The 26,092-nt window shown below is 39.7% G+C and overlaps 2 protein-coding genes across 14 annotated transcripts in view; one reads left to right on the top strand and one right to left on the bottom strand.

Annotated features, from left to right (window-relative positions):
- The window catches only part of RPS6KA5 (ribosomal protein S6 kinase A5), a 76,241-nt gene extending 74,901 nt beyond the window's left edge, over positions 1-1,340 (bottom strand). Inside the window, exon 1 of one of the 2 annotated variants that reach the window (XM_069018069.1) lies at positions 782-1,340. In XM_069018069.1, the coding sequence (XP_068874170.1) occupies positions 782-845 (64 nt within the window). In that variant the 5' untranslated portion in view covers positions 846-1,340. Of the gene's footprint in view, positions 1-631; positions 651-781 lie in introns of those variants that run through there. The other variant, XM_069018070.1, reaches the window with a different exon arrangement.
- A 540-nt stretch (positions 1,341-1,880) lies between these two features.
- Positions 1,881-26,092, top strand: part of DGLUCY (D-glutamate cyclase) — a 47,989-nt gene continuing 23,777 nt past the window's right edge. For 3 of the 12 annotated variants that reach the window (XM_069018087.1, XM_069018076.1, XM_069018086.1), the window contains exons 1-2: positions 23,451-23,494; positions 24,398-24,509. In XM_069018087.1, the coding sequence (XP_068874188.1) occupies positions 23,462-23,494; positions 24,398-24,509 (145 nt within the window). In that variant the 5' untranslated portion in view covers positions 23,451-23,461. Of the gene's footprint in view, positions 1,962-13,078; positions 13,143-14,562; positions 14,603-17,309; positions 17,750-21,041; positions 21,114-23,449; positions 23,495-24,397; positions 24,510-26,092 lie in introns of those variants that run through there. The other 9 variants (XM_069018079.1, XM_069018080.1, XM_069018077.1 and 6 more) reach the window with 9 other exon arrangements.

The raw sequence follows: 26,092 nt of genomic DNA on the forward strand, positions 1-26,092 counted from the left end.
AACAGCACCTTCATTGTTAATCAATACAGAGGATATACATTCTGATTATGTTTTACACGCACTTCTAAATTAAGATTAAAATTTAGATTTACTGCAGTGTTCAAGTTGCCTGGAAACTTCCGAGAAGCAGAGAATCCCTATTAAAAAGGAATAAAGCTCTTCCCCAACACAACAACCTACAATGGAGCATTTCTGTTACATCTTTAAAGGTCATATATATTTCACATATTGAACTACTTCTCCAGAGGGTCGTCAAGTAACTACCGAGCTACAAAAAGATTCACAGACTGAAAAGCCAGATAACTCTGCGGTTACGTGTTGGCACATTCCCCTCCCTACAATTCCGGCATTTCACCGAGGTCAGAGAAAAGCTGTCATATAAAACGACTTCATTGAGGATTGGAACAAACCGCCCCCCCATCATAGCCATAGAAGTCAGTCAAACACACAATTTAAAAAAAAATATTTAAAAGAGAGCCTGGCTATCCTTTATCTCCTTCAAAAGCGTCAAATACCACCGGGAAGTGGGACAGGGGAGTCAGGCATAGAGCAGAACTCGAAGTGAAATACTTTTTTCAGAAATAAGAGAAGGCCCCCTCCCCGCCCCCATCGTACACGCTCCTGCCCTTACCTTCCAGCTCATCCTCTTTTTTCCCCACACTGAGATTTCCCTACTGCTCCCAACCAACTCTCTCGGAGCTCCCTGCTCAGCAGTGTTTTCCCCAGCCCGGCCCCACCGGGGCCCTCCGCCCCCGCACGACCCCCGGGCCCGCCCGCTCACCGTTCCTCAGCTCGTGCTTCACCGTGAGGAGCGGCAGCTCCGCTTCCCCCGAGGGTCCCTCCATGTCCTCACGGGCGGGTCCCCCGCCCCTGCCGCTCCCGGGAGTGTGAGCGCGGCGGCGGGAAGATGTCACCTGGCCCGAGACGGGTTCTATTTTCCAGGGGCGCTCCGGGGAAGAGGAGCCATGCAGGCGCGCTGGGGGCTGCCGCTCTCCCCTCCGCCTTGTGGAAAACGGGGGCGAAAAAAAACCCCAAACCTACACCACCCAACAACAAACAGTTATTAAAATCTAGGGAGGCACAAGCAGGACGGCTTCCCTCCCCCGGCGCTCAGAGCCAGCCCATGTCCTTGCGGCTCCCCTCCCCCGGGCTCCGGCCGCCCTCCCCGCCCGACAGCGGGGAGCGGAGCCGAGCCCCGCCGAGCCGAGTGGACCCGAGGGGAGCCGAGCTCGGCCGGGATAGGCTGAACGACACGGGGGGCGGAGGTGGGGGCGCCGCGGGGAGCGGCTCCTACTCAGGCGCTCGCGCCCCCTCCCTCCCCGGGCCGGGCGCTCATTGGCCGCGCGCGCCCGCGAACCCCGGCGGCCGTCGGGCAGAGAACGTTCCCCGCGCGCCGCCCCCGCCCTTCCGCCGAGCGCCGCGTGCCCCCATTGGCTCGGCGGCTGCGCCAACCGCCAGCTCCGCCCCCCGTCTTCCCCCCGGCCCCTCTACTCCTTGGTGTTGTTTGTAAACATTCCCGCCCGCCTCTCCCGCTGCCCCCCGACCCCCGCGGGAGGGCGGGCGCTGGGCTGCCGAGAGGGAAGGGAAGGCGCTGATTGACCACTGGAGCTGGCAATCACGTGAGGGAGCGGCCATGGCGCCCTTCCTCGCGTTACGGGCTGGTTCCACCGTCCCCGAAGGGGGGAGCCGCCGTGGGCTGACCCACTCGCAGTGGCGGCGGGGGGGGGAGCTGGGCTACAGCGTGGCGAGGGGGATGCGGCAGCGGGATGGGAAGCGGGGTATCCCCGCGGGGGGCTGCGGCGGGGCAGGGAGCAGCGAGGCACAGCCGAGGGTGGGAGGGATTCCTGCAAGGCCCCGGCCGCCCGCCCGCTGAGCCCCCGCCTCTCCGCACGGGAGGCGCGGGCGGTGCGTGCGGACTCGCGGCGGCGGCGCTGCCGGGCTGGAGAGCTTGCGGCACATGGGTACGTCCGCCTGCAGCCCGCGGCCGTGCAGCCGGGTCACCGAGCTCTGGGGCACCACAACACGGGGGCGCGGGGGGCCCGGGTCACGCCTGATCCCGCCTTCGCCCTTGGCCGGGGCCGTGGCTTGGGCTGGGGTGCAGGAGGCGAGCGGAGCCGCCTCTGGGAGGCCGAAGAGACCTCATGTACTAGAAGTTCAACCAGCCTTGGTGATCGCTAGAAAAGCGTACGGCCTGGTGGATTATGGCAGCTCAGGAGGTGCCTGACAGGGGCTTGCTTGTCGTAAGGTGGGAGTGGGCGAAGTTGCTGGGTGGGTACATCCACGTGTCCGGTTCACCTTGGCCTGCCTGGGGCGCGTTCATCTGGTCCCTTCAGCTGCGAGGGTGACACTGTCCTCACAGCGGGCTTTGACAGCGTTGTTGAGGGAGATAAGGTTCAAAACACGTCGTATCTGTTCACGTCAGTTAAGCCTCTGTGTTATGTTTTGGAGGCAATCTGGTGTTTCTAAAGCTGCCCTCATTTCCTTGAGACAGATAAAGCAAATGACTTTTCTCTCCGTTTCTTATTTACAGTAATTTCTGACTTGTTGCTCTTGAATGCTACCACTTCTATCCTTACACACAAGCTAATTCACAATGCCGTGTCTCAGCAGCAGTGTTCACACAGTCTTAATTCAGTCACATCAAAGATCAGTGAAATAAAATGTCTTATGTTAATCCTTTATTCACCTTCCAGTATTAAATATTGTTTGTATACATATATGTTAAAAATGCATGTACATGTATACATTTCTACAGTTTCTTGTGGAGCGATTGAGTTGGACTATTTAAAGTTGGTGAGAGCTTTCTACTTCATAATTGTTTATATACCAAACATCAGGTTTAGGGTGCATTTGCAATTGGTTGTCATCCCAGAAATTAAAAATACTACCTAAAGGTTTCATAGTATTTTTGGTAAAACTTTTGAAGGTGTTCCCCAGCAAGCACTGCAGCTGTTCTGTGGAGGTGTCTCCCTGTAGCATATGGTACACACAGAACTCCACCTAAAATGTCCATACAGTTACTGCCTTTCAAACAGTATTATATCAAGACTATAAATATAGAAAGTCTGATCATGGGAGATGTTTTCAAACTGGAAAATAATTGTTTCCCTAACTTTTGTCACTTGGTTCTAGAAGCTTCACTATTGCAGAGAAAGTAAATATTATATCAGTATAAAATTAAACTACAAAAGGGAAAATGGGAATATTATACTAATTAATTAAGTTTTTGCATCTTTGTAACTATTGGCTCCCCTGTACAGTTAGTGGGGACTGTGAGATTTACTTCATCATTACAAGGCGTAACAACTAGTTCTGATTATTCCATGTCCCAGATACTAGATTTTAAAGAGACTAGTACTATATTTCATCCAATGGTTCTACTAGCCTACAGTTGGACTAACTGTCCCTGGCAGCCTCAGAAAAGAGAAGCTGAAATCTGACTCCATTTACTAGCACTCAGTGTGAGGGGTATTGGCACTGAATCCAGTAGTTGTTAATAGTCTTGGTTTCAGATGTTCATAGCTTGACAGACTGTATCTGCTTGTTTGCCTCAGGCTGAAAATTTCTCCTTCCAAATTTCAGCTAAAACAGCTTTAACAAATGAGGCAGTAACCCTAAAATACCAAACCAAGAATACTGATTCATGCTGACTATGCATACAACAAGATAAACTGAAGTATACACAGTAATCACTGTAAGGTGTGATTTGGCTTGCAAAGTACTACTACATGAAATGGAAGTTCTTTATTGTCATTGAGGGATCCCCTGATTTACTTGCAACATGGTTATTCCATTTAAAAAAGTTAAGATTTTTTACATAACACTTTCTCTGGTATTAAAATGTTTTTGCAGTGGGATTTTTGTGTCATATCCAGAAACAGCAAAACAGCCCTGCTGAATGCTTGGAAAGAATCCCACCTTTTGACAGAGAAAAGAGTTATATTTCCAGTGAAATCCTAAATCTTCTGTCAGTAGTCCATGAATACAAGAGTATGTTCAAGTTTTCCTTTCAGCTGAACTTTTGGGAGCAGTGGAGGGCTAGACTATGGTCATGTTCTTGACATAAGAGTAGATCTACTTTCAGTGGAATGGCCCAGGCATAGTGGGCTGATTACATTGCCTCCATCGCACTTGTCTCAGAAGCAGTATCACATGGCTTTGTGGGTGACTGTAAAAGGCCAGAGTTCTGTCAACCTAAATGGTAGATAGGAATTACAGATAGGTGGAAATATACAGGCTACATCTCTACCAGAAAATAAAACTGATTAGGATTCATTTTGTAGGTGTCCGGGAAGTGGTATGACATAGCATGATGCAGCTAAATTCTTTCCCCTTCAAAACAGTGGCTTTTCTTGAATTGGCTCCTGGATTTGTAGAGACTGCATACCATTACTGAGCTATGCTAGCCTCCAACTTGTACAAAGACATTACTTGGCAGAATGCTAGTCAGGGACCCAACTTCTGCATGCTGGCAGTCAGAAGTACAGATAGTCATGTACCAGCACTCAGATTGTGCCTTTGTCCCATTTAAATCACTAACACAGACAGTCACAGAGTCAGATGAGGGAGGAAATTTGGCTCCCTGCAGCTAAAGCAGTATGAGAAAGTACAGGAACAGTGATAGGCTGTAGACCCAGAGGGAGTACAGACTGATCTGCAAGCGATTTCTTTATAGTTTGAAGAAGTAAAACCACCCTTGGTATGTAAACTGTGCTTTTAGAAGTGCAATTTAACTGACCAAAAGTGTTACTTGCATTTAAATACATTTGTGTGTGTGTGTGCTGCAACACTGAAAAAACCTACTATTTGTATAATATGTATTCAATAAGTTACCTCTCTGGCATTAAAAAGAAAAATATTTGATGTTTCAATGATTAAAAGCTACAGAGCAGTGCAGAGCCACTCTTGCTCCATAGTGTAAACGCATCATTTTTTGGTTTTTTTTTTAGTAGCATTTTCATATTCATCTGCACAATAATAGCAACCCAACAGGTCAGACAGCCACCAGGTCAGTGTTTGGGCTGAGCATGTCTTGCAAGTTTGGGAATATGGAGTAACACCATTCTAAAGATAGATGTCCCTTCTCTACCCCACAACACAACTCTTCAAAAATATGTGTATTTACTTGCCATTCCTAATTGTGAAAAGACAGAGGAAAAAATTGCTGTGGAAAATTCCCACATAGAAAGATATTATTGAACTTCATTAAAGAACAAATGTCACAACATTTTTGGTTTGGTTCTAAAAGAGGTGGTGTGCCAAGCTGGTTTGAGGCCTGAGGTGAAATTGAAATGCTCAGTGTACAGACTTCTGAGAGGAAATGAGAGAGAAAAAGAAGAAGAACATGAGTGCTATAGCTGCATACTTCCAGGGTGCCAGGGCCTCACAGTTTTGAGGTATTTGGTTTATTTTCTTTCTGAAGGGAAGCTGCTTATGGAAATTGTAGTTTCTATGAGGTGAAAGTTGAAGGTGTCTGGTGCTTTCTTATGATCATTGAATCGTTACAGAAATAGGTGTTAAAAGGACAAATTTTGGAAAGCCAGATGATACAGAATGTTCCCCTTAATCACTCCATGGAGAACATTTGCACAGCAGGGGGAAAAAAGGATCAAATTTTGGAAACCACAAAATTAATTTAGGGAAGTACTCACTGTGAAAGACAAACACGACATGAAACAGCTTTTGTGTGAGATTTTAGTACAGTATTAGTTCTAGTTTTTAGTTTGCATATATTCTCTGAGTTTTATCTTTGGTTTAATCTGAATCTTTAATTGAACATTCTGTGCTTGATAACTGTCAGATAAGTAGACTGGTTAGGTATATTTGCTGTTTAAAGTATTTTTTATGAAACTGCTCTGGGCAACAGTTTTATCTCTCTAAAACCACTTAATGTTTTACCATGAAAGGAGAAGTTATGCTAAGCATCCAAATCTAATAATTCTCGTAACGGAAGTGGTACAGCTCTGTCAGGAAGTGGATCATTTCTTGAAAGAGTGCATTTGTTATTGTTTCTAGGGTCCTGTTTCAGTTAGTATTACTTTCTTCACTGAAAAGTCATTTGTTTATCTTTTTCTTCAGTCACTGTACAGTTGCAGCTACTATTATTACAGGCAGCACTTTACAAAGTTTAATTGCTAAAAGTCTACATGGTTATAGAAGAGAAAAAAATAAAAATAATTGTCAAGTTTCTCAGTTTCTGACAAGGAAAAGGAAAATGAGTGAATGCTGTCTAGAGGGGAAAGAGAGCACTAGCCATTAAAACAGAAATAGGGGATTATTTTACTTTTTGAACTGGTAAAGCTGCTTAAGCTAGGCAGAAATGGAATTTCTGTTTAATAAAAAGAATTGACTTCTGAATCGTAATCCTCACTCACAATAGTTTGAATTTTTTTTTCAGATTTGTTGGAGGGAACACAGGACTGTTATACATAATGTTGTTGTTAAACCTCAGTAATACTGAGTAAACTTCAAGTCCTTTTCAAGACCTGCATGTAAATTCTCACTATTTTGAAAATTTTGGAGAAGGGGACTTTAGAAAGGAGAAGTTAATCAAGGTGATCTGAAAGCTAGTGATGATGAAATTAAAACTTCTAACTCATCATGAAGATTGTGAATACATTCTGATAGTTGCAGAAGTTATGGTTCTGCTTTCCTACTCCAGAGAAGGAAGCATAAACATGAGAAAAAAAGTGTTTAAATGGCAGACCTTAAAGCTCTGCATTGTAGTTCTTAAAGAGAGCCTGCAGAAAAAGAGATAAGTAAAAAGAAGTGCCACATAAAATGAAGGGGAAAGGAATTTTTGAAAACTGTAAATAAAAAATAATAAATTCATTTCCATAACTTTTCTTCTAATGATATATTTAAAGATATTGCATCTGTTAAATTACCACAGAGCAAAAAGAGATTTAATGAAGTGAACAGTATTACAGAGGTTCCTGTTCCTTTATCTGGAGAAAAGTTGTATGATTATTGATTTTGAACCTACTCTTTTAAATTTATAAAGATAAGATGTCTCCATGAATTGAAGTGGCAGAAGAGAAAATCTGGAAGCAAATGGATAAATTAATAGAATATGATGTTTCAAACTCAGTTGGTATATCTCCTGGAGTTTGAAAGGAACTTGGAGCTCCTCAGAAAAAGTAAGAAAACTCCCATTAGTTTCAACTACTATATCAGGTGACTGGAAGTCACATACAGTGACATAGAGTCACTGACATAGAGTATTATATTTTTATAATATAATACAATATATTTTAATATAAGCAGCATTACAACTAAAAACAGCTTTAAAAGGATCAGGAAAATGTTTTGATGAAAGTTTTGAAGGATTATGCTTAGTTTTAAGGAATAAAAATAAATTAACGTGTTAGAAAACCAGTAGATAAATATGTTTCTGTGAACATGGCCTAGATACAAAATACTATTGTGAAAAATCAAGTAGCAAAAGCTATAATAGTGGATTACAAATTTTCAATACATCCAAAAGATGAGGATTTTTAACTTCACCTGCATAATTGACACTGGCACTGTAAATTGTATGACTTGGGACTAGAGCTAACAGGTAACCGGTATTGAAGCAATTCTATGATTTCATAACTGTTTTTCTTAAATTTTTCATCCCGTACTGATTTATTTAGATACAGGATGTGAACTAGGGTATCTCTAGCTCAGCATTGCTGTCTCCAGTGCTGGCCAGGAGCAGCTGTGTAGTGTCATGACAGTCTGTGGTATAACACTGCAGTCCTTGGATAAAGGCCTCCATTTGTTTGGATTGACTTTGCCATTTGCTAGTTTCATCTGATGGCCCATAATGATTTAGTTACAAAAGAGAGTGAAGAATTGTTACCTTTTATTTCCTCCATGGTTTTGTTTCATCTGTCCCTATTTCATAGGCAAACCCAGAATATGAAGCAGTAGCTTCACCACCTCAAAAAAATCAAGTAAAGTATTTGCTGTAGGTGATCTGCTGTAGAGGTTATGCACGAGGGACTTGGAGTTTTTTGAGCTTTCAGTAATCCATGCACAGCCTCATTTCTTTCATTTTTCTTAGGTAGAGAGGACTTCTGGGGGAAACCTAGATTATTTAAATGTTAGAACACTCGGTTTTAATACATCTTTTTTCTTTTCTAATGTAGAGTGTTTGCTGTGACAGTCTTTGAAGAGAACGTCAAACTCCAGTTGGTCAGAAGACATTTTACACTCTTTTTGTAAATTCCTCAGGATTTACATTTTCTCTGAAGTGTTAGACTTCTATGCAAATAAGTGCCCCATTAAGCAATTTTCCTTTAACTGGCATTTATTAAGCCTGGCTAAGAGTGAGGTTTGGCATCCTTCTTAGAACATGTCACATTCAAGCTTACTTTTCTGTTGTGACTGCTTCTTAATGTATTGATGGGTAACATGACAGCAATACAGATTATTGACATTGTAAATAACTCCATTAACTTTGAGGTATTTCAACCCCCTCACCCCCAGCACTTTCAAGATTTAATAAAGATTTATACTAGTAACACATCTCTCTCCATTTTTAAAAGAACACTTTTGTATTCAAGGATTTTATTCCAAACCCAACACTGATTACAGATTCACTGTCATAAATTATTTGCTTCCCCTTTAACTCAATGTTACCTTCCTGCAACTCTAGTGGGATGCATCTTCAGACTGGAAGTCAGATGAGGCAAATGCCACAGATTACTTGTAATATGCAGAGAAGTTAGTGTATGCCTTTGATTAAATCACTTGTTCTCTGAGTAACTGTCTTGCTTTAACCCCAGTCAGCAGCCAAGCCCCAACCAGCTGCTCACTCACTGCCCCACTGGCAGGATTGGGGACAGAATTGGAAGAGCAAAAGCTGGAAATCTTATGGGTTAAGATAAAGACAGTTCAAGAGAGAAAGCACAAGCACACACACAAGCAAAGCAAAATAAGGAATTGATTCACTTCTTCCCATGGACAGGCAGGTGTTCAGCTATCTCCAGGAGAGCAGGGCCCCATCACAGGTAATGGTGACTTGGGAGGATGAAAGCCATCATTCCAAATGTATTCCCTCCCCCCCCCCCTTCCTCCTTCTCCCCCTCACTTTAAATACTGAGCATGGTGTCACATGGTTTGGAACACCCCTTTGGTCAGTTTGGGTCACCTGTCCTAGCTATATCTCCTCCCATGCCCCTCTAATTTTCTTGCCAGTGTGACAGTAGGAAAACAGAAAAGGCCTTGGCTGTGTGCAAGCCCTGCTTAGCAATAACAGGAACATCCCTATTATCATCGTTGTGTTCAGCTAAATCCAAAACACATCCCCATACCAGTTGGTGTGAAGAAAAATTAACTACCCCAGGCAAAACCAGTTGTAAGGCCCCAAACAACTTGCTTGATGAGACTTAACAGGGCTTACAGTTGTTCATGTACTTTGAGTTAGATACATAGAAGTACTGATAAGATATTCTCAAGAGATCAACAAAAAAAGGCTTTACTGACAACTTCAGAAAATCAAAGAACTTTGGCAAAAGGTTTAGAGCAGCATTCACTCAACATAAGCCATTTCTCAAAGTATTAACTTAGCCCACTCAACTTAGCAAGCTCAAAGCCCATTCAATTTTAAGTTATTCAAAATTCTAACAAGAGGGAATCAGAAGAAGAAAGAAAATAAAGATACCAAAAAAGAACAAATATAGCTACCAACTCCTGGGTTCCAACAGTGTTCAACTGAGAGAAATTCCAAGAGGAGGTAGCTCAAGACACATAGGGCTCCTGTTTGGCCTTAAATACCCCTTGGTCTTCCTGGGCCCTTCCCCCAGGTGGGACTTCTGGTTATTTGGCCACTCAGGAGCTGGGTTGGGAGCTCCTGGGGTGGGTGTAGGGCATTGCCTCAGGTGTGTCAGGGATTGGTCACTGCGGGGCAGGGATACAGGCCTGGAGGGTTGTATGGGGTAGGGCACTGCCTCACCAGGGAAAGGCCTGACCTGTCTTTTATGCACTCACATGGAAGGTTTTGAGCCAGTAATCTTTCTAGTCTGTCACACTAGCACAGGAACACACATCTATAATGTGATGTGGCGTTATAGTATCTTCCTGCTCAAGAATTTGGTCTGGTAGTAGTGAGTGAGTTGTGAGATGCTTGCCGTTATTTTCCTGCTTCTTTAGATAACAAATTGGTTAAACTGTTCCACTGTGTGACAGTATTTTTTTTTAGAAAACTGTGATTAGTGGAGGTAGTGGTCTGGTTTACACATAAGATAAAATAATTACTTTTGGATAACAAGTACCAAAACAACAGAATTATAAATCACTTGGGGTTGGACAGGAACCCACTGCAGTCCCAGAACACTATCCTTTAATGGATATATAAGAAAGAGATAGAGAGGTTTTCTGAGGAAATCATGAGAGTCTCACTGCTTTGACAAACAGCAAGTGTTAATCCCTTATTTAATCTTGTGTCTCAAGGCAGACCAAACCTGTGTTTTATGTAGCCTTTTATGTACTCTTTCTGACTTTGGATATGCCATGTAAAAATAATCATGCCTTCTCTAAGACAACAGCTGCCTAATCTTTCCAGTGCCTCTCTTTCTCTGCAGAAGTAAATGCCTTCACACCACCCACACACCCCAGGAGAGCAGCCTTACCCCCCACTCCCTGCCTCTGCTATGGTAGCAGCAACATCCATTTGTCTTCAATTACAGAGTTAAGGATGTTGTTGTCACAGCTGAAGGTGACGTTAAGCATCTCACATTATCACTTTTCTCTTCCTATTATTGCTTTTCCCCCTCTATGTTGAAGCTTCACAGTGCATCCTCTTACGTAGTTGAAGCTTTGGGTTACAATTTAATGTGGTTTGGCCTTACTGATTTGGCTGTTCTGTTTAGTTTTGTAAACTTTATTCCTGTTGAGGTTCTTAAACATGACTGATACAGAAGTCATATACTCTTATTAAACCAGAGCCTTGTCTAGAATAACCATAAACCCAAAATATTTAAAGAAAGTCTGCCTATCCATTTTATTAATAATCTCACCATCCCCTGTTTATAGAATGTTCATTGCTAATCTTCACCTATTTACTTTGGAGAAACTTACCTCTTGTCTTTTCTGATTATTTGCTTGTCTTACATCTATCTGTTAACTCCACATATTCATGCAATAAATATCCCAGCATTCAGATTACCCCCAATATTCCCAAGTTGTTTCAAAGAAGTCACAAATGTATTCTGATTTATTACAAAAAGATCTAATGAATTAATTCTGAATGTTATTTTATAGTTGGTATCAAGGCTATTTTCAGCAGAAGTTTCAATCTCTAATTGAAAACATACAGCTTTACCAAGTGTTCAGTGCAGGTAAGAGATTACCTCACAGTGCAATAATACTGAAGAGCTCTTGCTATAGCTGTGCAAGATACAGACTTTGTGCTGAGCAAGATGCAGACTCAGAACAAAAAGGTGCCCCCCCCCAATTTCTTATTAATGTGCTGTGATGAAAGCCCTTAGAAGACAGCTGTAAACTGGGAAAATTTTGACTTTTTCACTGAAGCTGATTATAAAGGTCAGAAATTGGTTGTCCATCAGAAATATGTCTATCAAGGAACAAAATCAGCCATCAATAAGCATGGTATCCTCTTTATTCCTGTTTATTTTTAAGAAGGACATTTGAGATGCTTGACTTCAGCTCATGAACCCAAGATCACTGAAATTAGATGCATTTCTGTGAATATACTTAGCTATTTTTAATATACATGGATTATATCCTGAACAATGCCCACTTAATGCACTTTGTTTCACGTATTTTCTTTTGTATACTTAGTAACCATGGAAAAGTCACATACTGATCATTCTATTCTTTGAACTATAAGATACGTATTTTGGACTTTTATTCTGTTAAATTTATTCAGTCTTGAAATAACTGCTTGAGAACAGTTTGCTTTATATGATGAACCATGGAATGAATGCATATATATTATTTATATACATATATATATTTACTTTTTTCTTGCCCAGATTTTGAAACCAAGTACAAATCACAATATTTTCCGTCTTCAAAAGGAGTGGAAAATATTGTGTAATTTTATCCAAACTGAAGCTGGATCTACTCAGAATGCTTGTTTTTTAAATTTTCCACTACAGGGAGGGGGGGAGGAGGGGGAAGTATGTTTATTGTTTGTTGCAAAAGACACAGATTTGCTTATTTTTATATATGGTTTCATAGTCTTTTAATGCTCCAGTGAGCTTGCATTACTTCTGCCAATTTTCCCATGGACTCAATGATTGTATATCTCATATATCTGCAGTTTGAAGTGCTTAATAGATTCAAAATTAGCCTTGTATAGCAAACTTTCTATGTCAAAGTCAGTTAATTTATAAAGACAAGTATTATGAGAAGAGAAAAGAAATTTCCATTAGGGAAATCTGTCAGTGGAGAATGGAGTTTGAAAGTCATTAGGTACCATCATCTCTTCAAGTGTTTTAGTTGTAGTAACTTTTTTTTAATAGCAGTCTCTTACTGCTCCACCAGTCTGACTGGAAATCACAGCAGTTTCTAGTAACTGATGTCTGTTCATCTTACTTTTAACTGATTAAAATCCTCTCTTTTTAATCTGAAATGAGAAACACCTTGATCCTGTATTCAAATCATAATGTTCTTCTAACTTTGCATATTATTGAAAATACTTCCTGGTATTTACGATATAGCAATACATCATACAATACACCTTGCTTTATAGGATTTTTTTTTGGTTATATTTCCAAGTAGCTGAACAATTATCCATTCTGTAGGTTTACTTTTTTTCTGTCCAGAAACACTGTTCCTAAATACTCCATCTTCAAAATGCCAGGTGGTCCCAAAAATGTGTCTTTGTACTAATTGTATTAAAAGAGAAGCTACCTAAATAGGCCTAGGTTTGAACCAAACTCATTACTCCCTTTCCCCGGCTATCAAAATCCCACACATTTGACTAGTCTTTTGGAGACAAACCCCACAGCTTTTCAGAGTTTAGTTTTTCAAATGTGAATGCTCTATTTTAATTGTGCATTTAGATTTGAAGCACATTAATGCAAGCTGCTGAGTGCTTTTAATTTGTCTTGTCTTTTTTCACTGCATATACCATGTAGTCTGATCCTTTGGGATGAGATACTGCTGAAAATTGCTGGAACACTCATGTAAGATGCTTGTCTCAAGAGGAAATATTTTTATGGAATTAGGATTAAAGGAATGCCTGTGTTTGTAGGTTGCATTCTAAAATAAAGACAGTTTAGTTACTTTTAAATATATTAGCTTTGAAATCCTAATGAAACTATCCATGCAAAATTCTTAGCATTTGCATCTAGACAGTTTTCCAAGTAAAGTAATTGGTGAAATCCATATTATATGCTGCAAGATGCAGTTATATGGGATAAAGTCCACTTGGCTATCAGTCTTTACGTTAACTTCTACAAACAAAGAAATGTCCTTTAGCTCCAAAGTTTCTGAACCAGAGGTCATGAAATGCTGGAAGGATAAAGCAGCTAGGTTTTGTGAACGTTTTCTCTGCTTTTGAGCTCTTCCTTAGGTAAGCATTGTTGATCACTATCAATGTCAGGAAACTGGGCTAGATGTAGCTTTAATTCTATTTTCTGAAGAATACTGTTTTAATAATATTTTTAATTATTTGGGCTTCATGTATATATTAACTGTATAATTTCATATTATATGAAACTGTTCAGGCACTATGATGTAATGTAAATTGAAAATCCATTTCAGAGAAGGAGGAAAATTCAGTCAGATCAAAAGCTAATGCTCAAATGAGCCAAAAGTCTTTTCTCATTTGAAAACAAAATAAACCAAAACTTAGCACACTCCCCAGACTTAGGATATATAATAAGTTATGTGAAAAAAAGTCCAAGAACAAAAAGGGTTACTCTTAAAAAGTGCTTCGTAAATAGAAATATCATAGAATGGTTTGGAAGGGACCTGGAAAATCATCTAGTTCAAATCCCTCTGCCATGGGCAGGAACACTTTCCACTAGACCAGGTTTCTCAAAGCCCCTTCCAAACCAGCCTTGAGCACTTCCAGAGATGAGCAGCCTGGGTCGGTGCTTCACCACCCTCTCAGGAAAGAATTTCATCTCAGTATCTAACCTAACCCTACCTTCTTCCAGTTTGAAGATATTACCCTTTGTCCTATCAAATTCCAAATGTGAGAGATGGAATTTTAAGGTACATTATTACCATTTCCTATCTGGCAGGTATACAGAAACCAAGAAAAAGGGTTAATGGTTGCTAAGAAGACAAAAACAGAGCTAAACCTTGTTTCTGAACTGTATAGTTCATCAATACTAGTTATAACTTATTTTATATCAAGGTGGTTAGCTTGTTTCATACATGTGCTTATAAAAAGCAGTTGTATTGCTTATATATTTTTCTGTCTTTATGCTAACTTTTCTGTCACATCTTTCTTTGCTTAGATCTGCATTTAGTATATGGCTTGTATTCAAACATGTATGCAGCTGAAGTACAATGCAGCAAATGTTTAAGCACTTCATCTGTCCTTGAGCTCAATGGGACTAATTATCTGTTTATCTCTTTTGCTTTTATTTGTAGAAGTACTATAGGTTTGAGTCCTTAAGCTGTAAGCTCTGTGGTAAGGTTTTATGCATATTTACCTCTACCATCTCTGGGAACAAAACTCTAAAAGAAAATAATAGTAGTAAGAACTTAAATTTTTGTTTTGTGTTGCTTCTACACAAAATACAGGCTCAATTTTTGAATTAGAGCACACCAAGATACCAATGACTGTAGTTTATTTATAGCTTTAAAATATAAAATGAGGTGATAGGTGTGTAAAACATTTTCAGCCCTTACCTTCTTATTCTTGGTACTGAAAATCAAAATTATGACATTAGCATCCCTTTCAAACCAGCTAACTGATGCTGCAGCATTATGAGTCATCTCTTTTAACACCAAACTGCCTTTTAAAAAAATGTTTTAATGGTGATAAAAGGTTTGAGGGTGATATGTGTACAGATCTTACTCTACCCATGGAACATAGAGAAAAGTGGTAAAAGTTCAGGATTAACTCTATGATCTAGAAAGGTAATTGCATTTTTTCAACGTCTTGAGTTCTTTGCTGATACTGCTTATGAGCACGGCAGTTTGAGATGTTCACTATGCCCGCTGTAACTGCATGGAACACTGTGTATGATTGTGTAAGGCACTGAATAGCTGCAGAGTGAGACAGTGTAGTCAACTGATACCTGATCTAATCTGTCACCAGGAACTTAGATGTGAAGTTCTTCACATGGCCTGTGCTGGGATCAACAGCAGAGCAGATCTCCTGAGCTGCTCCATTGCACTCACTGCACAGCCACAGTGCTGCTGCCACCGGCGGTGATGCCCCAAGGGTGCCATGATAGAGCAACTGCATCAGAAACACCCACATGCTGTGGGGTCAGGCTGCCCAGGACAGTTCAATAAGGGCCTGTATCCTTTCTTTCAGTTTAAAAGTGTAAGGTAATTGGGAATTTCCTTTGCAGAACACAATGCTTCAGTTCAAGCCTACCTTTCTTCTAGGCAGAAGGCACTGTGGTAGCCTATGGCTGTGGTGTAGCATTCTGTGCTTTGCCAAGGGTTGCTGTGGTGGATGAGGATGGTTGCCCAGGGTAATTACATCATATACTGGTCTTGAATGACTGTTTTTAGTTCAGAAATGGTGAAGGCAACTGTTGGTACTGTGCAGCATCAACACACCGCTTGCAGAATGTCTCTTCCCATGGTCAGCGTGATTGCCGTTTGCCTATAGAATTAGTTAATTCCTGGTTCCTGCAGATGACTGGACGTTCAGGTCAGTGTAGCAACACTCATTTGCTTGGCTGAACTGCCACATCATCCAGGTCATCCATCACCCACATTACTGCCCAGCTGAGGTCCTCAAAGGTTCATGTGCTGTAGAGTTTCATAGTTTCTCTGTATAGGCAGGGAAGAAGAGTTAGGAATGATGTACAGATCTTCATTCAGGCCCACCACAAGGGGCTTTGACTGTTCACAATTATAACTCATTCATACTACAAGTTCTTATTCACAAGTTCAGGGATATTGAAGATTATCATTCATCATTTTTTGGGTCTGTGATGCAGTCTACCAGATAAGTATGCAATGTCTGTGGGGTTTAGAGCTTGGGCATCTTCATTAGGGACTAAGCAGCACTCTCTTCTCCAAATGGACTGTAATATTGTCAGCCTTAGAGTGTATGTCTAATTACTAATAGCACTGCTCATTGTCCTTTTCATTGTACTTCTCTACTAAGTGTTGATCAAACATGCCCTAAGCTCTTGCAGATAGAGGGGAAATGTGTCTGCAGGTGCCTGGCTGCACCAAACAGACCATTGAGGGCCATTTCCAGATCATCATGACAACTACGGTCACCACATAATACCACAGTTGTCAGGTATGCATTAATGAAAGCAAAGTAATGCAGCCATAGTTCCTCCATGACTTGGAGCCTTTCAAGTTAGAATGGATGCTGCAGAACAGAGTTGTCCAGGTATCCTTGATGAAAATTAACGTTTATTACAGGGGCAGTGTGGATGCTCCAAAACAAAATGACAATCCAAATGCAGACCATTTGCTATCACATAGCACAGTTGCTAACAGCAATTTACCTATACTTATTCCTGAAAGTTGCAGTGAGGTATTTTGGAGATCCTGCCACGGATTAATCTGGTTATCCCTATAGCACTACTTAAGCCAGGAAGTTTGTCAGGGAAATGACGGTTGGTCCTTTTGAGCTGTTCTTCTTGGTCTAAGAGCTGAAGGAAGCAGTGGAACAATTAAACTTAGTATCTCTTCATTACAGGTATATGTAGAGGCAGAGATGTTTGTTCTTGGTAGTTTAGAGAGGTACAATTCACTGGAGGTTCCCCAGACACAGCCTACTGAGACACATGCACCTCAAGGACACTAACTTTGTGTAAACACATGGGCTGCAATCATTTCTTTAGTGACCATCGCTGAGAACTGCTTGATGAGCAGCAGTGGGTGCAGTGACAGCACCTGCTGGCAGACACGTCAACGCAAAAGGAATGGTGTAATCCTGGAGGGAGCCTGAATGACGTGACAGCAGGAGCATGGCACGTTTTTTGGGAGCATGGTTCTATTTTTATGGTGCGTAGGTAGCAGAACATCACTTACCTGCTTACCTTCAGATGGAATTCCTTGGTAGGAATGAGCACTCCATCAGCCCTGTGACCGTGCATGACGTGACTGGGTGTAACCTAGGTGGTGACATATGTTCTTATCAAAATAAGCACCTGTGGCTGCTGCCTTGCCAACAAAGCAGTACAAGTCGCTGTACTTTGTCCTAGGGAGTTCCACTTTCTTTTCTCCTGAATAAGACTGGAAAGGAGGATTTTTCTCCCTTTAGGAGTTTTTTTCCAGCCAATACCTGTCACCTTGGCTGCTGTGTGCAGTGCACTGTTAGCTGGCCAGTGCTGCCACAGGGGCATGGGAGACGCTGGCACTGGTGGCCTGCAGCAAGGTCCTCCTGCATTCTTGGGCTGTCTTGGTGCCAGAAGAGCCCAAGTTAGAGAACTGGTATCTGGACCCAGCCCAGAGAATTGTGGAGCAATTCTAAAGATCTGTAGCTCAGCATAGATAGGGAAACAGTATTTAAATACCACCCTCATGTCCTCATGTTCTTTTTCAATTTCTTGAAGCTGAATAAGTGTATCTTGTCATCTTATATGAAAACAACCTTTGGTGGATCATCTGCAGTCTCTCCTTACTACAGCTGGTGAGTATTCCTGTCAGCAAAGGCATGAAAGTAGCAGTTTTAAATCTTGATGAATTTCCTAGTCTCCTCCTAGGTGTATACTGTATCTTGCCAAAGGTGAATGTAAATGAGGTGGCTGTTCTAAAACTTGTTGGTCATGTGTATTTTTAAGGTGATGAGGCAGGAATGTGGGTATTAGGCTATGACCCAAGGGGTTGGAAGGGTGTGTGAAGTCATGAGGCCTCATCCTTTGCAGGATAATAAAGCCTGAACAACTGGGATCTTGCATAGGTTGTGCCCATGCAAGGGCAGGGCCCTGATGTGAACTATTCTCTAGTCACTGCCCGTATTTCTCCACCTGAGAAACAATTTATTTTGTCCCAGAACAGAAGCTGAGTGTGAAGTAATACCAGTGCAGTGGTCACAGTAGCATACAGTGCTGTCTGAAATTGCCGCTTTGAAAGCAGTAATTGCTTTCTGTTATTTGTCCTTAATATACTGAGAGAAACTAGATGTTGTGTACCTTTTTTGCAAATAAACAAGATTTCATCAAAGATACATTGATTCTATCATCAATTTCTCATCCTGACATCATCTGCAGATCTCAAGCATAGGCTGGCTGCTTTAAGCAGCAGACAGAACACTAATGGAAGCTAATTTAAATTTCCATTTGCAGCCCTCATCTAAAGGTGCAAAAACTTCAAATGCAAATACCTTATGTTTCAAATGTAAAGTTAAATAGTAATTTTCCAGATAAACCGCTGTCTGAAAATACACAACGCACTCCCCTTTTGGAATGATACACAAAGAACTTCTGTGCTTTGAAATGATTCATAGCAGATAGGAAGAAAAGTGATCATTAATTGATTCTTCAAATAAAAGATCACAAGTGTAACTGAGAGACCCTGTTGGAAAATCAAATGGACTAAATTTGCAGAGAAGCTTGTGCTTTTCATAGAAGTCTTCTGGCAGAATTTCAAATCAGCTTGATGATTAAACAGCAGGTCATTTAAAGTGTGTTTACATTAACAAGCCTCTGTAACCATATTCATACTAGGGCAAGGCATAGCACACAAAGAGTTTGTTAGATTATAATTAGTTTAGATTACTTTCCATTATGTATTGGTAAAGGCAGCCCATGGGCTGGCTCATGTTTCAGGTTACCCTGCTGTTCCTGTTCGTGCAGCAGTAGCTTTGGGTAAGGTATCTGCGTGACAATATCTAAAAAAACCTGCCCAGCAGTTTTAAGTAGTGACCCTTGCACTTTTTTGGCTCGTGATCCCATAAATGCCACCACCCATTCTTCTTATCAAACTTTAAACTGAAAATGGGAAAAAAGTGATATAAACTATGCAAGGCTGTATTTCATAAGAGTCTTTGGGCTCCTTGCAAGCAAGTCTCTAGATTACACTGCATTAAACCATATTCTTAATTAGTCTATGAGTGCCACTGGAGAAACAGACCTGTAATATGTAACATCAGAATCTGGTGTTAACTGCTTTGCAGTGTTCAGACTTTTTTATTACCCTTACCACCCATACTTTTTACAGGTTGTGTATTCTCATGTATTCCATTTTTGAAACCACAGAAATGCTATGTTTTTACTTCTATTTCATTAATTTACTTGATATGTGTGAAAGCAAAGTAGTCACACTGACACTTCTGAAGAATGTTTTAATCCTTTGTGTTATTACATAATTTCTTGATTCGTTTTTTATCTGGTGTGGTTTAGCACAGCAGTATGGACCCACCAACTGCATCTCAAAGTGTAATCTTTCTGACACTTAAATGACATTTTTCCATTTTCTTGGGTAATTAATAATTTACAATGTGGGCCTGTAAAGAATCTATGTTCGTATTTGAGTATCTGCAAAATTTACAGATTCACTTTTTCATTTTGAAAGCTCTAAGGTAATATAAAATGTTTCACTTACTGCTCTTCCTTCTTTTTCTCTAAAGAGCTTATGTTCTGCAGATTGTAAAACTGTTTTATAAACTGTATCTTGTAAGATATATCATTTTGTAAGGCCGGTTGGTGGTTCCACTGTCAAAAATTAAGAAGGAAATAATTAGAAAAACTATACTTAAGCCAAGCCTGTCTGTAACATTAAAAGGTGTATATATAGATACAGATACATATACACATATGAGCGTAGTAGGGTCAGAGGAGTCTAAATCTTACAAGTCTGGGCAAACATTTGTGAATTTATTGTGTATTATAATATCTGATGTTTGACTGTTTTGTCTCACACTGGGAAGAGGAAAAGCTCATTTAAGATTAAAAGTTCAGAGGTTAAGGTACAACTGAGAGATATAGAAAGTATATAAATTTAAAAGACCTAGTGAGAGAAGACAAGGCATCCAAACTCCCATATTGCCAGTGGATGCAGTCAGACAAACCAAGGAAGCAAGTACAACAAAGGTCAGCCAAGCTTGGAGTTATGGAGATAGGGGTCTGAGCTCAGGAAGCAAAAGATGCAGAGATAGAGGCGCACTGTAGACAAAGAGGAAGAAAATAAGGAATAGCCTGGGGAGATGCAAAGAGGCTACTCTGTCCATCATGTAAGTCACCTGAAACACAGGTCAATGTCTTTATTAAATCTTGTCTGGAACTACATTTTTCGTGCTTCATGTCTTCCTCTCAACATGCCTTTTTCCTTGCATGAGTTGTGGAGTTTGGGGGAAGTAGAGCATATTCTTTACAATCAGTTATGAAAATGAGGCTTAGAACCAGTTCTGTTCCAGTCACCTCAGCAAAGATCAGCATATCTTTCCACTCAGCCACCCGTGTTCAACTAGTGCTCTGAGAACAGCATGTAGAAATGGTTAATGACTTAAAACTTCATATGGCAACCAGGGATCACAATTTCAAATAAAAAAATATTTGCCCTCCAAATCTGGCTTTCTTGAAAATTGTTATTGTCTGGGTGATGAGATATTTTGAAAATCATCTGGGCCAAATTAATCAGATAGTGTGTATCCGCTTAACTCCACTGAAGTGGTGCTGCACAAATATTTACTGAATGAAGATGTCAACTCACAATTTTATGTTACTTATTAAAACCAGATCCGTTTAGAACTTTTACCAAAACTGTACTGTACTTTTACCTGTACTTTCTGACTGCCACTTTGATGCAAAGAAGAGTTTTTTTCTTTAATATTTATCTATATCTTTATAATATAATGTCATTTCAATACAATATTGTTTCTGACAAATTGATTCATTATTCTGTAAACTACTGATCTTGCAAAAGCTATCCTCTCATCACCACCTGATCACATAGCTCCTTACATCATTTTCATCTCTTTCCAGCTTTGAAGTTTCATCATCCTTGTCAAGATCTGGAAGTGCAGACCAGGATATGGTAGTGCCCACAAATCAGTAGTAAGTGCCGTCTTAGTGTCTCAGACAGCAATGTACTTTAATACTTATTCATTTAAGTTCAGTGTGTAAAACTCAAGATATAATTGAAATATATTGAATCTTCATGAAAACTCTAAAAAGAAAAGTGTTTATTGTGCTTCTAATGTGTAACCAAATGTTTAAGTGTTCATCAAGAGCAAACTTGATGCTTCAGAGCTATGAAGCTTTACTATATTGGTTGTTGGTGTTGGAAGTCAGGGAGTCTGATGTGAGCAGCATGACTTAGAAAAAGGTCTTTTTTCGGACTGGGTGCTTTAAGTATGGAATTTGTCGTTATGCAGCCAGTCAATGACCTGATTTTCAAATGCCATTTACACAGGATTCTATCTGGTCTGCTTTAGATGTTCATTCCATTAAAGACAACACACTGGAAAGCCAGATCTTAGGATCTCTTTGGGGGCACAGCACATAGGATGCCTTCAGGCGCAACAGCCATCTTGAAAGCTCTGCCACCCTCTTCTCTTAAGGCCTTTTTAACACCCTGCATGTTGTCTTTATTTGTGTCATGATCCAACATACCCCCACGAGGTAACTGATACTATGATTATCTGAAACTATCTCAGAACAAAGTGAAAGCAACTAAGAAACCTCTGCCAAGGCACAGATCCTGCTAACTGATTAACCACTGTCTCAGACTGTTTACTTGGAGTGCTGCTTGAGGCCCCCATGAAGTCAGTCTGTACGCTTCGTAAGGCATTCTAATGGGACAAAATGGAAAAGATGCTTTAAGATCCTAATTATCTCCATGCTTCTCCCCAGTCATTCCAAACATGCCATGGTCATGATAGCTCCAAGGATTTTTCAGGAAGTTCTAGAGGTGGTTGGGGGATCTAAACCTGACTATGCCTCCTAGCTTAGAGAAATAGCATACTAGCATTTCCAGCCATTCGTGGGCAAGTCATATAGCAAAAGCTGGGTTTTACTGTGAGCATCTCACTGTTTTTATTGTATATCCAAATTTAGTAATTAATCAACAAAAATAATAGCATCATCTATTACTGATATTGTCCAGCAAATACAGTGATCTGAAGTTATAACTCAGAATGTTAATCCTATTGAATTTTCACTGTTATTATATAAAATCACCACAGGAAGGTGAGTTTTGTCTCACTGCTCTTATACAAAGTTTAAATTATTCACTTTCTAACCAGTCACCAACAGTATATATTTATTCACAAGTAGGAGTAACAGGCCCAGGTGCTTCTGTATGTTATCTACAGCTGACATTTCAGCATTACTGGTATTCATAGTCCTGTAGCTTGTCAGCCACTTGCTATCATATGAACCAAAAACTTTTAGGGGCCTAAATGTTTGCTGATAAAACCTATAGGTACTTCCATTTCTGCTGCTGGGCACACACTTTATGAGAGGACAGTCAGGCTTTCCCAAGATCAGAACAGAGTATTTGTGACAAAATACCGAGCTAAAGACAGCTTTTGTTCCAAACTAGTTTTCTGAACTCAGACTGTCTTTCAAGTCCAAGTAAACTAGGAGTTCATCAGTAGCAGGCCATCAATCCTACAGATGATTTAGATGGTTTTAAAGATGCTCAGAAATAAAGAAAAATTATCTGAAATAATCTAATGAACACGTCTGGAATGTTTATTAGGATCATTGTATTTAGTTTGAAATCTCTTGAATGAATCATTCCAGAATGGTGTTAGAAATTCTCTTTACTCTAAGAATAGTGCATCTTAAATTTATACTTATAGGCCTGAATTAGTGCTCAGCGACATCTCTATATCCAACTTCTTGTTATCTTTAAAGTGTGTGTTTGGAATTGTTCATGATTTTGTAATGAAGACTATTTTTGTACAGCCTGCAGAGTGATAATGTAAAAGCAGCAAAAAAGAGCTAGAAAGTAGTTAGTTGGAGTTCAGGAAAAAAGACCTTTTTTTGGCTGACAATGTTGTATAAAGATTTCAGAATTAAGATAGATGCAAAGTTTACTCTAAATTTCAGTGCATCTAACTTAACCTTTCAAAACTCTGCAAACTCTGGGAAACATATTAGACAGACTTAAGATAAAAGTATGATTTTAGTCAAAACTTGCTCTTCAAGTTAATTATGGAATACTTGCTCAGAGGTATAAATTTTCACACTATTCCACTCCAGTCTCCAGTTGTGAGAGTGTACTCACAAACTTTGTACTATCATAGTTATAGCACAAAAACTATGGACCTTTAACAGAAAAGTTAACTTTTGCTAGAAGGTTGTAACATCTCATTATACATTAATTTAGTAGCATCTTTTAAAAAGAGCAGCACAGCTTCCCTCATATTTATTACTTCGTATAAATGACATCAAGAATGGCTTCTTCTGAATTAAAGAAAAACTTGGAGGTTGGTAATTTGATTACCCAGAGGATAGTTCAGTTTCTTTACCTAAAAATGACCAAGGTTAAAATCATATGCAGCCAGGTTATTATTTTAGTCTGACTTAACTCTTACTTTTTCTTGATAGTGATATAATAAACCCTTTTTAGTTATTAGTAGTTGAGGTTGAGAGAAAAACTATGTGTGAACTTTGTCTGGATTGCAGAAAAATGACATTTTAAATCTTCAAAAGAAGTAAAAAGAGACAGATATTGATTGTAATTAGGAAACTTATTTCTGTACCTACTGCAGATTGTATGACAAGTGACTTAAGCATCTCTATGTTTGCTTTCCCAGTGGAAGAATAGCCACAGGAGTATTCACTTCTGCATAATTAGTATTTGAAAACCATAATACATGTGAAATGTATTACAGTGACATTTTCTGAATATAGTTCTCTCTTTACCACAAGGTTGCCTTGCTAAGTGTCTAAAAGTATTTTGATCAGAAAAGTAATATTACATATTATAGCTTGGTAGGTTAATCCATTTGTGCTTTTGCAATTTTAAAATTACAATGACTTCTGGAAAATGGAATATTCTAGAAAATTAATATATATCAGGGAGGAAAGAAATGTTTCTTACATTATAGGGCAGCAAAATTTTGCATTTTATCCCAAAGGTTAAAGTGCATGTCTCCAGCTAATTTACTGAAAGATTCAGTTTGCATATAGTTATAAAATGTCAGTGAAATAACCCTTTGACTTTGATCTCCCTTTTGAGTTACAGCTTAGAATTTCCCTGTGATAATAACTTTGGTGGAACACAAGGAGGAAACATAAGCTAAGTTCTCCAGAAAATCAGAATTTAAAATGTGAAAAAAAAAGTAAAAGTGCTTTGTGTTTGAATTTATAATTATCTTTCTGTTAAGGATGAAGAGATGCTTTTGACAGGAGGCTTGAAATCTCTCCTTCCCCATGTGCTAAGAAGAATAATTCGATGCAACAGACTGACTATTAGTAATACTTCTGGAATGGCGGAAGGTAAGTAAGCCTAACAGCTCTCTGTGCAAAGTGATTCCATTTTAGATTCATAACTATGTGGTTTTTTGTTTGTGAAGCATTGAAGAAATATCAAAAGCACTAAGGTAAAACAGAAGAAAATGTTATGTTCTTGGGAGTTTTTGAAACCACCTTGTAAGCTTCCAATTGTCACTGAGAAATGATGGATGCAGAAAATATTTGAAAAATCTTTAAGCAAATCTGGCTTTGCTTGCATGTTATTATCGCATTTGTAAGATGACCTGCTATGTTCTTCACAGAGACCTTGCTTTACTTAGCACATCAAATATGCTTTGGGGAAGAATTAGAGACATATAGTTACAGAAGTGGTTTTCTGCTTCATTTGTTGCATAAAGTGAAGATTTCTGGCTCAGCAAGACTGGGAATTATAAGGGGGGAGGGAAAAATTAGTTTTATACTCAGATAACTGAATGCATTCTGGAAGATTAATTTCTGTCTTGCCTGTCATAGCTGGACTTCTGCAGAAGCAGAGAAACCTGTCGTTCTGATCAACTTCAAAAAGCAATAGAAACAAAAATACCATGGCAAATAGCTGATCAACAAAGCTGTGCGCACAGTAGTAGCACTATGATAAAAAATGTTAAAGGTCATTTTGTAGAACCGTAGTGAGTTTTGAAATTGTGGTTTTCTTTTCTATCAGTTCCTGAATTGAAAATACTAATGGAAGACATTTTATAATTTTAATAATTTGCAGTTTGCCCCAACTGAATTTTTAAATGAATTCATTGCGGCAGTAGTTTCAAATGTATTAGTTCTAACATTTTTAGAAGTATTATTGACATACAAAACAAGTTCATGAACAGCTTCATTATACAAAAAGAACCATTGTAACCAACTGTCTTATGTTGTTGTTATCCAATTCTTTCTTACTGTCCTCATTGTCATTCACCAAAGAAATTAAAAGCTCTTTCTAAACTTCTCTGACCTGGGACATGAGTGTGTTGAATTAATGCCCGGGTTGGTCAGCACATCCAGCCCCACTACCTCTGCTTGTGAATATATTCATAATAATGGCTCCATAATGCAAGTGAATACATCAGGAGGTATGGATTTCATTTGTACAAAAAGTAAGGATAGCTATCAGGACGATATTTGCCTGCAGATTCAGTCTGTCATCTGTAACTAGTATGTGAAAATCAGTGTTGTCAATTGAATGCCCTGACTAAACCCATAATTTTAAGAAGTCATTAATATAACCAGCAAAGCAGCAAGTGCCTGTGGATTTCTCATGGATGGCAGGGAATGAAGTTGAGGGGTAACTGAATGTAGTGTTTTATTCAGTGCTAAATGTAGTATGTTTATTCAGCAAAAATATTTGTCTGTATTTAGCAAGAATCTCTTTCTGTATTTAGTAACTTTTGCTAGTAATAAAATGAATTTTTGTGCTGACTACTCCCAAGAGAGCAGTTTGTGGACAAATTCAGTATGCAAATACATGCTTACCTCAGCCTTTGCTTTGCATTTTTCCATCAGGAATAGAATTCTATCTTTGGATTTCTTTGTTAGCTTTGGTCAAGAATAAGATTTGGCTCAGTTTCTACAGC

The sequence above is a fragment of the Aphelocoma coerulescens genome, chromosome 5 (genome assembly GCF_041296385.1).
Source record: "Aphelocoma coerulescens isolate FSJ_1873_10779 chromosome 5, UR_Acoe_1.0, whole genome shotgun sequence".
Taxonomy (NCBI): Eukaryota; Metazoa; Chordata; class Aves; order Passeriformes; family Corvidae; genus Aphelocoma; species Aphelocoma coerulescens.